This window comes from Sycon ciliatum, chromosome 3 (genome assembly GCF_964019385.1).
Source record: "Sycon ciliatum chromosome 3, ocSycCili1.1, whole genome shotgun sequence".
Lineage (NCBI taxonomy): Eukaryota > Metazoa > Porifera > Calcarea > Leucosolenida > Sycettidae > Sycon > Sycon ciliatum.
Genome location: NC_088645.1, coordinates 6,895,164 through 6,911,685, shown reverse-complemented (window position 1 = coordinate 6,911,685; position 16,522 = coordinate 6,895,164). Strand labels below are relative to the sequence as shown.

At 48.5% G+C, this 16,522-nt stretch overlaps 1 protein-coding gene across 1 annotated transcript; it reads left to right on the top strand.

Moving 5' to 3' along the window:
* The first annotated feature begins 874 nt into the window (after positions 1-874).
* LOC135811295 (DNA polymerase delta subunit 2-like) lies at positions 875-15,309 on the top strand. The gene is made up of 11 exons (XM_065324512.1): positions 875-1,194; positions 5,131-5,252; positions 5,988-6,111; positions 6,381-6,510; positions 7,283-7,388; positions 8,079-8,159; positions 8,416-8,496; positions 8,751-8,908; positions 11,426-11,553; positions 12,030-12,131; positions 13,345-15,309. Exons 1-11 carry the CDS (start codon positions 1,011-1,013, stop codon positions 13,734-13,736), a joined length of 1,608 nt encoding a protein of 535 aa, XP_065180584.1. The 5' UTR covers positions 875-1,010; the 3' UTR covers positions 13,737-15,309.
* The last annotated feature ends 1,213 nt before the right edge of the window (positions 15,310-16,522 follow it).

The following is a 16,522-nucleotide window of genomic DNA, read 5'->3' as shown; positions in this document are numbered from 1 at the left end:
TACAGTGCAGTACAGTGTACAGTGCAGTACAGTGTACAGTGCAGTACAGTGTACAGTGCAGTACAGTGTACAGTGCAGTACAGTGTACAGTGCAGTACAGTGTACAGTGCAGTACAGTGTACAGTGCAGTACAGTGTACAGTGCAGTACAGTGTACAGTGCAGTACAGTGTACAGTGCAGTACAGTGTACAGTGTACAGTGCAGTGAGTGCAGTACAGTGTAGATCTACAGTGCCGTGAGTGCAGTACTACTGGCATGGGGTCACTGTCATAATTATCTGCTACACTGGATAGTTAGGGATAGCACAGAATAGTGATACGTCACTTCTTCTTTCAGTGCTCTGGAGTCTGGGGATCATGACACTTACAGTGCAGAAACACAGAAAACTCTCTCTCTCTCTCTCTCTCTCTCTCTCTCTCTCTCTCTCTCTCTCTCTCTCTCTCATCAGTCTCTGCTTCATTTGGACAATCCTTAAATAAAAATCAATCAATGTGAATGTTGATTGATTGATTGTTCGCGCCACCACTATACCGGACCACAATCACACAACAAAATGCCCAGAGCCTAATAAGTAACACAAACCTTGTGTGGGTGGTGTCAGACTGATGATGCTCTTGCTACTACTACTCTGACAAGAAGAGTCCATTATGTCTTTATGATAAACAGTCAGTGTACTTAGTGTCGTAACTAACAACACTTGAATGATGCCTTCGAACCAGGGAGTCGTAAAATACCGGTATTTTACGACTCCCTGCCTGAGCTGATCCGCATGGCCTATGGAAAGGTGCAAAAAAATATTCGAGGTCGGAATGGCGGGAAAGTTGAAGAAACAACACCGGTGTCTGTGCAAGTGTGCAATAATTATGCGCGTGTGATCAGCAACACCTGAATTTGCAGGTAGAAACGAGTTTGAGTTGGCTGAACGAACACGGAACAGATCGAGGCAGTCAATACTACTACTAGTCTTGACCCCGAACAAATCCCCTGCCTATCATTTCTTACTGTTGAAGATGATGGCGGCAGAGAAGGCAAGCATAGATGGCCGCGCGGAACGGCGCACATGCTCCTATGAGAATCTTTCATCACGCTTTCTAACGCAGAGCAGGACGTTTTCCCAGCAGTATTCGCAGATCTACTCTGTGCGACTGATGGAGTTGAAACCTATGTTGGAGGCGACTGTGCGTAGGAAATGGGGTATGCACAGAACTCTGTATGTGTGTGTGTGTGTGTGTGTGTGTGTGTGTGTGTGTGTGTGTGTGTGTGTGTGTGTGTGTGTGTGTGTGCACTTGCCCCTCTGGGCAGTCATGCTGCTAGTAGTAGTAGTAGTGTGTGTGTGTGTGTGTGTGTGTGTGTATGTGTGTGTGCGTGTGTGTGTGTGTGTTGCGCACGCGTGCGTCTGTCTGCTTACCGGTACAATGTACTAGTAGACTATTTATTTGAAGAAGTAATTGGCACAAGTGCTAGCAAGAGTACATAACCCCCCAGAGTGTGCAACGCCTGATCCAGCTCTGCATAGGGTCTTGGTCGAGCGGAATCGGATCTTTGCGTCATAATACCGTACACATCTGAGGGGAACCCGGGGAGTCGCGGGTACTCTCGGATCAAAAACAACGGTACCCTGCCTCGAGACCGGCTTTGCGCTGGTGTGGAGTGTACGCATGACATCAGAAGATCCGATTCCGCTCGACCAAGACCCTATGCAGAGCTGGATCGGCGTTGCACACTCTGGGGGGTTATGTACTCTTGGTGCTAGCTTGTCTGGTGATCTTTCAGACTGTGAATGGGTTTCTGTAGCAGTACTATGGGTGAAGGTAGCATAGTCCAGTCAACGGAAATACGATGCCAATTTATTGATACATGTATTACCAAGAGTGAACACGCTCCTGAGAATGTGCAACTCGCCTTGTAACATGCTGTCAAAATCGAAAAACATGTGTGACAATGTACACTGTGCAGTGTAGGCTGAAGATGTTGACGTAGAAGCATAGCTTGAATAGAAGCGCTGTTTCAACCCCGGCTTATACGGCCGTAAGCACCTGCTTTATACGTGACATTATGGTATGTACAACGCAGAAGAGAAGATACACTGTTGGCACATAAGCCTGGTTTTAGTGTTGGCATACTGTAAAAGCATACATTTTCGGAAAACCGTTTTCCAGGTAAAGGGGCTATCCGGCATTATCGATAATTTTCACGAAACGAAAAAGTTTAGTTAGGACCCTCCCCCACCCACCCACCCACCCCCCTGAACGAAAAATAGATTGACTTGACAGCAAGAATGCCTTGATGTCTCACATATCAATATCTTTACCAATAATATTTTCAAAACGAAAATTTTTCATGTGGGGGTGGGTGGGTTTTGAAAATAATTATTGAATGCAGATGGAGAATGTCCAGTTACTTCTGGGTGTCGAAAATTGACATCAATATTTTATTGGAATTCGTTTTACCTGCAGAAAAGATAGGTGGGTGGGTGGGGGCTAGGGCTGAAACAATTATACCGATAACTCGCATATCGATCGTTAAGAGTGCAATCGATAATCGTTAGTGTTCAAAACGAGTGCTAACGATTTATTATGCATGCATATCAGTGATCTCTTTCAAAGCCAGAAATCAATTTTACCGCGCTTGGAAGTACATGATTGTACTCTAACATGTTCTTCGATTTTGACAGCATGTTACAAGGCGAGGACGCGTAGTGCTCCTGACTACAACCATAACCCGGTTAACTACCAAGCAAGGCTTCTGTGTATATACCATCATTGCACTCGTATTCAGTATCGGATGGAGTGCAAGGGCTAGAATACTGTCGGGAGAGAAGACTTTGTCTTTTTGGTTCATTTGTGTGAGAGGTCGGACATAAGAGCAGTTGCCAGAGGGTGATGACAAGATTCTTTGCTCTAGAAACAACATGAAATTATCTAGTTCATGTTGATAAAACCAGCCAGATTTCCACAGATGTCAACGGTGCGGTGCCACAAATTTCTAATGTACCAAAGGTATCATGGAATTTCTTCATAAACTGGTGTGCTAGGTACACAAGTAGAGCCGACAAAAAAAAAAAAAAGTAAATTATCGTATCCGTTCCCGAAGGGAACTCACGACGGCCGCTAACACCCGATAAACCCTAGCGGCAGATGCAGCGCCTAACGGTAGGGGTGAGTGGGTAAGTAGAGCCGACAAGAATCGATAAAACCAATATATCGATTGCTAATGATATTGGTTGATCGTTGGGAGTTATTAAATGATCGTTTCAGCCCTAGCACTGGGGGCTGAAAAATACTAAAACTTTTCGTTTTGTAAAACAATCGGTAACCCCGGACGGCCCCTAAGTGTACTGGTAGCAAGAGTAGACAAACAAGAGTGTGCAACTCCGGATCTCTCCTGCACAATCTGCAGATACGCCTGCCCGCGGCGGAATTTTTTGTTGACGTCACCTTTTTTTTAAGAAAAACGCGCATCTTGCCGCAGAGCAGTGTGAGAGCATGTGCTGGGCACCGACCTTGTAATGTAAAGCCCGGCCAAGTGCACGAGGCAAAACTTTCCAAAAGACTCACAGCGCGTGGGTCGTAGAAACGATTACGTCAACAAAAAATTCCGCCATGGGCCAACCCATCCGGGAGTTGCACACTCTTGTTTACTGTACAAGCAGAAATATTCGTCTGGAATTTAATTTCGTCTTTTTCGTCCAAGCAGCTTTGGGACTAAATTAAATGACGGACGAATGTCGATTTGTCCAGCGTTTCAATACAGTCATTGTTATAGTCCATGGACTAAATTTTCAACCGGACGAAATCCCTTTCTTTGGAGTTGGACGAAATTATTGACCGAGGAAATTTTCTGCCTGTACAGTATCTACTCTTGCTAGACTAGTACCGACATTTTCGGTGCGTTTTATTTTAGTAAAAAATTGCCGGCGCCAAAGTTACCGAAAATAGAACACCACCGAAAAGTTCTGCTTTTACGGTACATAGAAACACCTGTCTTGTATAGAAGCCTGTCTCATGGGGAAGCCTGCAAAATTTCCCCCAAAAAGTCATATAGCCGCAGCTTATATAATAATAATAATAATACCACAGCACGCGTACAAAGGCCAAAGAACAATGCATGAGAATACACTGAAATTAAGCCAAGTTCGCTTCTGTCTCCAGTCAACAAAAAACTCATCCATAAACAATGTCTGATCTCCATTTCGACTTGTCTGCAGCAAATGCTCGTGCTCCTTCTAGGTCGCTGGCATTCTTCAAAGGGATGTCGTGCCCTGCCAGGTCCTTCATGATGATGGTAGGGAGAGTAGCTGCGGGACGGCCCCTTCGTCCACGTGACCCCTTATATAACACGACTTTAATCCTTTGGAGCCCCAAATAATCCTGATAATTGTATGCGGCTGCTTTTGCGACATATTCTTTACCTTACTTTCGGCATCACTTTGTGGGCTTCCTGGAAAGCTCTCCGTGAGCAGAGTAACTAGAGCCCGAATTCAGCACCACAGCAGTCGCATATCCAACGCCACAGCACCTCAAACAGTCCACAGAGTTGGATATACGAGCAAATTTCCTCGACGCCAACCATTTCACTCTAATTCATCGAGGAACGCTCATTTTTTTGCGCTGAGTATAGTTTTATGCTGGCCACGTGCAGGAAGTGTGTCTGGATGAATCAGCTTGTCATCCAAGGGGGAAATCCCTCACTCAAGGCCAGTCACTGGGAGAAAAAGTTCTCTCTATCTCTCTTTCTCTCTCTCTCTCTCTCTCTCTCTCTCTCTCTCTCGCTCTATCTCTCTCTCTCTCTCTCTCTCTTTCTCTCTCTCTCTCTCTCTCTCTCTCTCTCTCTCTTCAACTGTATCAAACACTGCTGCTCCCCGTGTGTGCACGTTCGGTTTCTTTGACATGATGCTGACTTTAATGGCATAATGTGCTGTGAGCACGGAGGACTATACTTGTGTTTGTGCAAGAACATGCAGCACAAGAAGCCCTCATCTCAGCTGCCAGCCTCTTACGATGAAAAGTGAACCCTGTTTTCCCTTTAAACAGAGCTGAGCATCTTTCGCAGTGTTTCTTGATTGTTTCCGAAACGAAAACCGAGTTTGTTTCCATGTGTGTGTGTGTGTGTGTGCGTGCTCGTTCTCAGGCAATCGCGTGAAGATCCTGCCGTTGATGGCGGTGAAGATCGGACAAGAATGCGTGATCATGGGCACAGTTTTCAAGAAGATGGTCCTCAAGCCGAGCATCTTGAAAGAAATCAGCGACGAGGTATGAAGCAGAGGTCTTTGTTTTTCATTGGTTTGGGGAGAAGATGCAAATGGGAAAAGTCTGAAGAAAAGATTGACTGTCACGACTAGGACTGGAACCAGGGACCTTCACCTGAAGTGTTTGTTTTTTAATTTTACTTCCCACTGTACTCGACTTGAAAAGTAATGGTACGAATGGCCTAGTCGACACTATAATTATGGCTTCTGTGCTTCGTGTGCTGGTTTGCATCCCCGCAACCAAGAATCTATTTGACTTCATCAGATACACAGGGATGTCTGCCTTCTCGTCTAACCATATCATGGCTAGGCTCTCTATATTAGGGGCGTAGCAGCCGGTCCGCCATTGGCCGGACTACTTTTTTTAACACAATGTCAAAAGTGCCCAGAATGCAGGATTTTGCACCCTAATTTCAAAACCTTTCCCAGGGAGATCCCCCCCCCCCCCTCCGGCCGGACCACCTCCAACGGCGGTGCTACGCTCCTAATGTAAAAGATGAAGGAGTGTTGTGATTGGGGTCCTGTTTCTCTATGCACAGCTGGTGTAGTCAATGGTGCTGCTGGTCTTGTTAACATGCTAATGGGTGTGTACTGCACAGACCTGAGAGTGAGGTTGTGTCCTGCACAGACCTTGGAGTGAGGTTGTGTAGCAGTGCACACTCTCTGGATTTTCTGAGACCCGGATCTCAGTGAACCCATTTTTTAAAATTGGTTCCTTTTGCCACTTTGTGCCCTGCAGCAAAGTCTACTGCCACCACCGTATCGGGAGAAGTTTGCTGACGAAACAGACTCACTGGTGCTGGAGGATGCATCACAGCGCATTTCGCTGACCGGCGCAATTGACCCGCAGACTGCTGTGACTGGTACGTGCTGTGTGCATTACCGGTGGCTGCTCGTGTGCTCGTGTGTGTGTGTGTGTGTGTGTGTGTGTGTGTGTGTGTGTGTGTGTGTGTGTGTGTGTGTGTGTGTGTGTGTGTGTGTGTGTGTGAAAGTGAGGAAGTGCCTGTGTGTGTGTGAGGAATGAGTGAGCGTGTACGAGGGGGGGGGGGGTGCTAACTGGCATTCCAACTCAATGTTGAGTGGTGTTGAGCACAACTCTGCTTTTCTCTCTCTCTCTCCTATGGCTGTGCAGGTGCTGTACTTGCTGCTCGCGGTGTTGAGTTGCCCAACGGTCAGTTTGAGGTTGATGACTACACCTATTGCGACATTCCTCCGCAACCAACAGTCACATTGGACGAGGACATGACAGCTCCTCCTGATAAGTGAGTGACTTAGTGCTCCCTTGCCTCCTAAGTCACTGGCACGTACACTCTCAAACCTGCAGAGATCAAGGGATCCCTGAATGCGATGCATGTGAGCGCGCACAAGCACACACACACACTTCCCACAACAGCAGTACTCGCCCTACTCTTTCTGTTGTGGGAAGTGTGTGGGTGTGGGTGTGTGTGTTCAATTCCCGACGACTATGATCACACACGTCTTTCTTCTCTTTCTCATTCTCCTGGGTGGTTACCAACAGCCAGTGCATGCCGGAGTATGTGGTGTGGTGTGAGTGTGTGTGTGTGTGTGTGTGTGTCAAAAAATGAAAGTGTAAAAACGAAAAATAGGGATTCTCTGACCAGAAAAAGCCACTTCAATCAGCCGTGTGGTGTAGTACAGGCTAATATTAGTGGCGGTCAATTCATCAGCCTTGCAAGCTGTTGAATGGTGTAATCCCAGCACAAGTTATGTATAACATAGCTGTTCGCTATCATCACTTCCTCGATGGGCATGTCTGAGGTATGTGTGGTCGGCTGCAGAGCACAATGGATGTGTAGTCAATCATCTTAGAATTGTCAACGGCCACATGCTGGTACCTACCTTCTTCTACCCTCTAGTCAATTTCTTCCCATGGAAATCCTGGGAATTATGAGCCTACATTGCCCAAGCCATTGCGTGCCATGTCCTCTCCTGAGTTTATGCAATTACTTGCTGACGACCATGGTCTGTCTCTCTCTCTTTCTCTCTCTCTCTCTCTGTTTACTTGATGTGTAGGTATGTTATGATGGTGTCGGGTATGTCCGTGGGAGAGGACACTGCCGATCAGCTTGCCTTGCAACTCTTCCTCGACCTTGTCACTGGACAGCTTGGCAGCGATGAGGTAAAAGATTGTCTTCGGGCTGCAACGGATAGTGGTTTGACCGGGTAGCAAGTTCGGGTATTTCTGTCCAGGTAGCACGGGTACCCTTTCGGGGTTTTTTTTCAATAGCACGAGTACACTGGGACACGGCGTGGCATGAGCGGGATCGCCACTATGCGTACCGTACAGTGAGTGTGTACGTGCACCACATGAAAAGTGTACACGAAGGACGTAGCTGTACTTCGTATATGCGCCGTTGCGACAGCACCGTACTCCCAACTACTACTCCCAATTGTGTTCCCAGACGCAAACTGCCACCCGACTACCCGCTCTAATTACGGGTAGCACGGGCACCCCTCTACCCGATGACACCGCTAGATTGTTCTCTGGTCATCCATGTGTCTATGCTTCACTCTTGTAATGTTACCATGCTGTGTTACTATGTACTGCATGCACCACCCTCACTAAGTGAACTGATGAGTGGATTCTCACACGACACAATGTGTGCAGTGTGGTGGTGGTGGTGGTGGTGGTGGTGTTGGTCTGGTGCAGATCAATCTCTGCACACTGCTGCATGAAGATACAGTGTGTTGTGCATTATACCGGTGTCTCACCGTACTTGTGTGTGTGTGTGTGTGCGTGCGTGCGTGTGTGTGTCTATGTGTGTGTGTGTGTGTGCGTGCATGTGTGTGTCTGTGTGTCGGCATCCAGGATAGCCAGCTCTACTCTCGTGTTGTACGTGTGATCGTGGCCGGCGACTCAATATGTAACTCTCGGAAAGGAGCAAATGAGGTTAGTGCTCATCATTCTGTTTGTGGGGGGGGGATGTGTGTGTGTAGGGTGGGATGTGTGTGTGTGGGGGGGGGGGGATGTGTGTGTGGGGAAGGGGGGGGGGGGATGTGTGTGTGGGGAAGGGGGGGGGGCTTGCTTACTCTTTTTGCAGACTACCGTAAAGTACCACGTCCTGTTCTTCGGCTCACGAGGCCGCTGTATGTGCTGCTACTGTGTGTTGTCCTGCATTGTATGTCGTCCTGTACTGTGTGTACAGTCAAAGCTGCTTACAAGAAAGACGGACGCCGGCTCCACGGTGTTTATGCCCGAAGTCGATCAATGTTTGGCTCAGCTAGCTGTAAGTAGCTACATGTGTGTGTGCGTGTGTGCCGTTGCGGCTGTCTGTCTGGGTTAAGTCTTACAGGCAATTGTATAATATGTCAGGTGTGTAGCAGTTTTTTGGGGGGTTTTGTCGGCTTGCTCTGGCTTCCGTGTGTCTACATTCCGGCTGCCGGCTGTTAGTGGAGTATTTGTTTTCATACGTGTGTGTTGTGTGGTGTGTGTTTGTGTGGTGTTTGTGTGTGTGCATGCGTGTGTGTATGTGCATATTAGTCCAGCGTTCCTACAGACGTGATGCCAGGCCGTCACGACCCGTGTAACTACACGATGCCACAGCAGCCCATGCATCGCTGCATGTTCCCCAAGGCTAGCTCCTTTGCCACGTTCCAGTGCGTCAGCAACCCGTATGATTGCCGTATTGGCGGCGCACGGTCAGTGTTGGTATAGACATTACGCATGTACAGTCAGACCTCGCTTATCCGGATCCCTCGCCATGCGGACGAAAATTGTTGGTTACCGATTTTCGGCATTTTTCATGCATGCATACAGCATGTGTTCGATTATCCGGGTCCCTCGCCTATCCGGATATTTTTGTGGGAAACGGATGTGTGCAGTCAAGCGAGGTCAAGCGACTGTACAGAGCTTATGCATGTACAGCTTGTCCGCTCCTCTTTTATCCGGATCCCTCGCCATCCGGAGGAAAATCGCTGGTTACCGATTTACAGCATAAGTCACGCATGCATACAGTATGTGTGTTCAATTATCCGGGTCCCTTGCCTGTCCGGATATTTTTTGTGGGAAACGGATGTGTGCGGTCAAGCGAGGTCTGAATGTACAGAGCTTATGCATGTACTGTGCTAACAAATGCGGTGATGCATGTACTGTGCTAACAAATGCGGTGATGCATGTGCACACAAACCACTGTACAGTCAACCTTGCAAATGACAACCTTCGATCGCGGTGCATGAGACAAGTATTGTTATTGGTGATTTGTTGCTACAGTCAGACCTCGCTTATCAGGTCCTCTTTTATCCGGATCCCTCGCCATCCGGACGAAAATCACTGGTTACCGATTTGCAGCATATACCATGCATGCATACAGTATGTGTGTTCAATTATCCGGTTCCCTCGCCTATATTTTTTGTCGAAAACGGTGGTGTGCGGTTATGCGAGGTCTGACTGTATTCCGTATTCGCTGTGTTTAAAGTATTCAAGCAAATCACCACGTTAGGTCTCTATATTGTGTCTCTATTTGTGACGAAAGATGTTGCAACATCGGCGGTGATTAGTGAAGAAAGTGTCTGCTCCGAACGTTGGAGCTCGCGCTTCCTGCCGACTGACTTGACACTTGACTAACTCATGACTGTGTCTGGAGCACACTTGAATTGGTGTTATACCGGAGGTCTTTGTTGCGCCCGGTTGACTTTATTTGTGATAGGGAGATTGAGATGCACGTTCCATGCGCTTGGTGGACGTGTGTAGAAGATTGAAATCCCCGCAAGGTCCAGGCGTAACCAGTCTCGGCACACGATAGCACACAAGTGTTTAGGCCTCGTTAGCGTTTTTCTTGCATATTGTCTCTCTCTTGTCTCTCTCTTCTTTTTTTTTGCGCTCGTCTCGATGGTCTAATTTGTCGAGGCATGTAGGCTTGCTTCCACGCGCTCATGCGTTCAAGTATTTTGTTTCTTATCGCGGAATTATCGACAATCGTGGTACTGCGGTCGTGCTCCACGTTTTATGACGTTTTACCTGCCTGCGTGCTCAAAATCGAAAAATTCCTCGTGTTCTGGGCTGCACAACGAGTTAAAATTTGAATTTTAGAATTCTTGGGTATAAAAAACCCCAGAGGAAACACATGAGAACGAGTTATGCAGCAACTATCCACGACTGTAACAAGATGATAAACAGCCAGAAAGTGCAATGATAGGGCACCAAACTGACAGGCTACTGAGACATTCAGCGACCCGAGACCTAGCTCTAACATGTCTCCAGTGCGCAAACCAACAGCCTTCCAACTTGGAAGGTTCATGGTTACGTAGTACCGAAGAGGGAAGGTGAGCGCAGCGAAAATGTGCACAAGCTAAGTCCCACGGCAACAAAGAATGCCGACTGTTACAGGACCATGACGAGACCAGTTAATACCATGACAATGCGGTCTAACTACGATTCGAAGCAGCAAAGCAACACACCACCCAACTCGGGTGGGTCAGCAATATAAGAGATAAAGGAAGGGGGGAAGCTTTGCGAAAACGAATTGTACAAAACCATTCGCCAATATCTAACGGTACTCATGCATGACACTATTGTGTACGAACTGACATGTTATTATTTACTGGTCCCGTCATGGTCCTGTAACAGTCAGCATTCTTTGTTGCCGTGGGATTTAGCATATGCACATTTTCGCTGCGCTCACCTTCCCCTCTTCGGTACTACGTAACCATGAACCTTCCAAGTTGGAAGGCTGTTGGTTTGCGCACTGGAGGTGTGTTAGAGCTAGGTCTTGGGTCGCTGAATGTCTCAGTAACCTGTTTTGTGCCCCATTATCGCACTTTCTGACTCTTTATCATCTTGTTACAGTCGTGGATAGTTGCTGCATTACTCGTTCTCATTGTGTTTCTTCTCTTTTTTTACATTTATTACTGGCTCAGTATCCGAGTTTTAAAAAACAATGCAAAGTACGGGAATCTGATCGAGCAGCGGTCGCGGCTTGCTGTTTTTGACCAAGCCGTGACACGAAAGCTGGTGGTGAGCCGCTGAACTGCTTACTAGTACTATGTGTCTGTTCAAACTGCATGCCGGGCGTCTGTTCAAACTGCATTCCGTGTGTCTGCTCAAACTGCTTGTCATGTGTCTGTTCAAGCTGCGTGCCGTGTGTCTGTTCAAACTGCTTGCCGTGTGTCTGTTCAAACTGCTTGCTTGTTTCCATGTTCTTGTGATACTCCTGCCAGGTTCCTTGGCTCGTCTGGTCAAGGAGTTGACAACATCTTCAGTTACTCAACGTACGACGATCGGCTATCTATCCTGGAGCAGACGCTACGTTATGGTCACATTCTGCCCACTGCTCCGGACACGCTAGGTATGTGTGTGTGTGTGGGGGGGGGGGGGGCTTGCTCTTGAGCTATGGATAGTAGGTGGTGTGTGTGTGTGGGTGTGCGTATGTGAATGTGGTGCGTATGCGTATGCGTGCAAGGGGGTGGGGGTGGTCCTGATTCCACAGGTGTTGGAGCATGGAGGGGGAGAAGGGGGTCATTATTTTTCTAAACGCGGTGGAACTCTGTTGAGACTTACCCCTCCCTCCCCCCACCCAGTCCACCTGTTCGGGGGGGGGGGGGTGCACGACAAGTTGACGACAATCTTCTTCCAACGATTTTGTGTACATGCCATGCCGTCTTCAAATGTGGAACTCCATTATGGTTATAGGTCCTGCTACGTCCCAAAAGGCGTTCATAACTTCGTATGTGAAGTGTGTGCTGGGACATGCTACTGAAAGATTTGACCACGTGTTGTGTGTGTCTATGTGTGTGTATGTGTTTATGTCGATTGCCATGGTAGGGTGCTATCCTTTCTACAAGTCTGACCCGTTCATCATCAAGGAATGCCCGACTGTGTTCTTTGCTGGCAGCCAGAGCAAGTTTGACTACACGGACATCATCGGTAGGGCCACTTTCCCAATGGTTATGCACTCATGCGCACAAGTGTGTGTGTGTGTGTGTGTGTGCGCGATGCTTCCCTGCGCCCACCCCCCCCCCCCCCCCCCATTTTCCATTTGTTTGCTTTCCATCATAAAGGCACGCTTCTCTCGTCTCCTCCTCTGTGTGTGTGTGTGTGCAGGCGCGTACGCAGGGGGGTTTCCCGTTGCCCGGAAACCCCCCAAATGTTCCAAACGAGCAACGTTTTTGGGCATTTTTTGGTAGGGTGCATGATCGATCTGGCAAGAATGCAAAACTTCAAAAGATCGTAACTCAGTCAAATCTCGCTCAAATCCAACGATCCAAATATCCAGGTCGAATAGCAAACTCTCAGCTGTCGGTTGAAACAATTTGTGAACTGCTGCGAGCAATGTATCGTGAGATAAATCATTCGGAAGTTGGGCCGCGATCTCGGCAATTTCGAAAGCGCGCAGTGCGACTTGAGTATCGAGAATTTGAGATTTTCGTCGTGCTGATTTGCTCAAAATTGCAGGGGCTTCACTTGTGATATTTTCAAGAGTATACAGCAAAAAATCGAAACTCTGGGATCAAGAAAAACGAAATCGCTGGAGCAGGACGCGTTTGGGCCTGTTTGGGGCATTTCTCGCACCGTCGCTGCACTCTACTGCACTCTATAGCACTGGATATGTACATGACTGTCCTGTGTACTGGCTATCATGGTCGACCTCATTCTCTCCCTGGTACCTTTCCACTTCCAGGAAGCCCAAGATAATGAAGATTGAGTGAGTTGAACTGAAGTTATGATCCAAACAAAACGAAAAAATGCATAATTTTGAAAATTTCCTAGGGCTCTTTAGAAAGGGTTAATTAAAACTTAAAAACTCATTGTTTGGGACTCGGTTGGAAACCCCCCTAGAGGTGACCCTGCGTACGCGCCTGGTGTGTGTGTGTGTGTGTGTGTGTGTGTGTGTGTGTGTGTGTGTGTGTGTGTGTGTGTGTGTGTGTGTGTGTGTGTGCATGCATGCATGCGTATGTGTGCATGCGCGTGTGTGTGTGCGTGCATGCACGTGTGTGTGTGCATGCATGCACGCGTGTGTGCATGCATGCGCACGCGTGTGTGTGTCATATGTCAAACACAACGGTAGGATTTCCCTTACGTGTGGCAAGACCCTGAGCCCAGTCGTGTGTGTTCTTCTGCTGCGCTGTGTTGTGACCAGGCTCTGACGGACAGCGCGTGCTGGTCGTCCTGGTTCCGCGGTTTGCGGAGACCTCCTCTGCCGTACTCATTAACCTCCGTACGCTGGACTGCCAGGAGATCCACTTCTCCACACGGTTACGTCTGGCCGACGATGCCAAGGCGAGCGGCGCGTCAGGCAACACCGGTGATGACGACGACGAAGCCATGGAGTACAATAGCGACAACGGTGGCGACGACGATGCCACTGCGTGTGGAAATGCAGACGCGGTAGCAGCATCACAGCTCCCCGGCGGTGGTGGTGGTGTGGGTGAACAGCTCGGCGACGTCAAGGACTTGGACATGGACAGTCCCGTCGACTCGCAGAAGGTGCTCGTGTCGTCGCCGAATAAGGAAGGCATGGACCTCGGCTGAGACGGTTGTCTCGACGTAGCGGTAGATGTTCTGATCATGGCGTTTGGCTGTTTTGGACAGCTGCCTGTGCACGTTTCTGGTAGTTGATCTTCATTGCCTCTTGCACCTAGGTCTGCTGCGTCTGGGCATCATTTCTTGAGTGCCGTTGCTGGGCATCATTTCTGGAGTGGCATTGCTGGGCATCATCTCTGGAGTGCCGTTGCTAGCATAGTCGATCATGTGACAACGCTGAACGCTGTGATGTCATGACCTGTGTGATTCAGCGCTGCTGTCAATCCTCACCGGGGGCTGTGTTTTGCACACTGTCTTATGTGAGTATGCCTAGCTCTTAGCCAACGTGTTGAGTTGATCCCTGTGCTCATGATGTCATCCGGCCAGTTCTCTTTGCTCATGATGTCATCTGGCCAGTTGTTCTCTGTGCTCATGATGTCATCTGGCCAGTTGTTCTCTTTGCTTGTTGACACCAAATGCTACCCCTGCTGTGCGGCTGCGGAGAGTTTTCCCGTTGTGCATGCGCACGCGCACACGGCGACGCGTGGCACTGTCATCACCTGCGGTGTACGGGCTGCACTGCTGTGCTCTTTACCGCGTCATGATGCTTATCTCACTTCATCTTCTGTGCGGTTAGGTGCATGCGCACATGTGTGTGTGTGTCTGTGTGTGTGCTGTGCTGTGCTGTGCTTTGCTGTGAGTCATCCTACTAGCTGCCAAGGGCTCTTCTTGCACTTCATAATCCTGCCCACTGCCGCGCCTCTGCGGACCGTAGGCACGCACTCTTTTTTTATTGATTTTCTTTCCAAGTGTATGCCAGCATATGTACAGAGCACGAGGGATACACACCTGGTGTGTAAGGAGTGCTATGTGCAGACCATGTACACTTGTGCAGTATTACGGACATTGTACAGCTGTGTGCCTTGCACCACTGTTCCTCTCTGTCCAATAGCCAACAGGTGTATTCTGCTTTGTGCTGGAGACTTGCAGCCGACCGTGTTTTTATTCTTTGGTGTATGTACATGTATGCAATGCTCCCCCCCCCCCCCCTCCGTGATTTTTCTTTCAGTATAATGAAATAAGCTACGTGTAGGCTGCTCACCCTTGCACGTGTCCCGCAGGCCGGGAAACGGGAGCGGTGGTGGTTGAACGAGTGGGCCCGCGGCCTGCCAACGTCCAGGTCTTGCCGTGCACGGCACTCGCTTTCGGTACAATGTTGGAAGATGTCGCATGCTCATCCGTACCACTGCCGCTCACTCACTCACTGGCGGGGAGGCAGGACCAGGTACTGCCACCCCTGCGCCGGCCCTTGTCTCTCTTTGCTTGTATTTTTATTTTATTTTTTATCTCTGTAGTTACCTGCTAGGTTTTTTTTATCTTGGTTTGAATTTGTGCTACAGTGTACAGTGATATAGCTTTGCTGTCCAGTGCTATGTAGTCATGGTATTAAACCCCTCTGCTTGGACAGCTTGTTTTGTCGTTAGTACTCGTTAATATAGTAATGTGGCGTGGAGGTGCTCTTCAAGACGAGCTTGTCCACATCCGGGTTTTTTTTGTTTCCGTGGGAGTTGTGCGAAAACTACTCCGGAGTCGGTGCAGATGCAGCTCTCCCGGAGTGTGACGTGTGTGCCTGCGTTGTGTGTGTGTGTGCGTGTGTGTGTGTGTGTGTGTGTGTGTGTGTGTGTGTGTGTGTGTGTGTGTGTGTGTGTGTGTGTGTGTGGTCATTATGGTCACACATGTTTTTCTTCTTCTTCTCAGACTCCTCCTGACTTTTCTTTCATTCTCCTGGGTGGTTACCAATAGCCAGTGCATGCCGGAGTATGTGGTGTGATGTGTGTGCGGGAAAAAAAATGAAAATACCAAAAAGTAGGGATTCACTGGCCAGAAAAAGCCACTTCATAGCTGTGTGGTGTAGACCAGGCTGAATAGTGGCGGTCAATTCTTCAGCCTTGCAAGGTGTTGCATGGTGCAATCCCAGCACAAGTTGCTATAGCTTCCGCTGTAGCATTGCTATCATCGCCTCCCATGATGGGCGTCAAATGAAATGATCAATGGTGTGTGTGTGCGTGTGTATTTCTGCCAGCTACAGTAGAGTCGCGCGCCCAAGAACGTTGTTTCCAAGAGGTTAGCCTGGGACGTTCTTATAGCACGTCCTTAGAAACAATCCGTACTGGATCATATGTATCCCACAAGCTGCCAGAAAACCAACACCGCCGTTCTTAGCTTTAGGCTGTGGCGTTCTTAGAATTTCAGGCTGGACGTTCTTGGGCTCCACGTTCTTCAGCGCGCGACTACTGTAGTCCGGTTGGTGGGTACACATACCGTACAATCCCGCGTATAAGCCCATGGGCTTATCTGTTTCACAAGGACATTTCGGTGGGCTTATAGAGGACTTTCCATTACATCACCTTTTTGGCGCCTTCCCGGTGTCCACCCAAAGATCACCCATAAGACAAGTCCGTGTCCTACGGTAAAATGTGCTTGGGTGGCAAAAAGAGAATCAAATTTGTGTTCGGTGTACGGTTGAAAATGATGTTGCAGGCCGTCGCAGTGGTGAAGCACTTTTGCTTTTCTTTGATGTGGTGAATAGTTTCGGTAAGTCGCGAGGATTACTAGCCGTAGTTACTCTACTGTTTATTCCAGCCTTGAAGAGGCGTTGCCGCGAGAAGATTGACAGAATCCGTGGGCCCAGTACATTGATCCATATTTACCTATGGACGAAGACCTTTCAGCCAATCCCCCTGCGTTGGGTATCCAGGCCTCTCTAAATATTTAGTGAATGTCCCCAGCACATA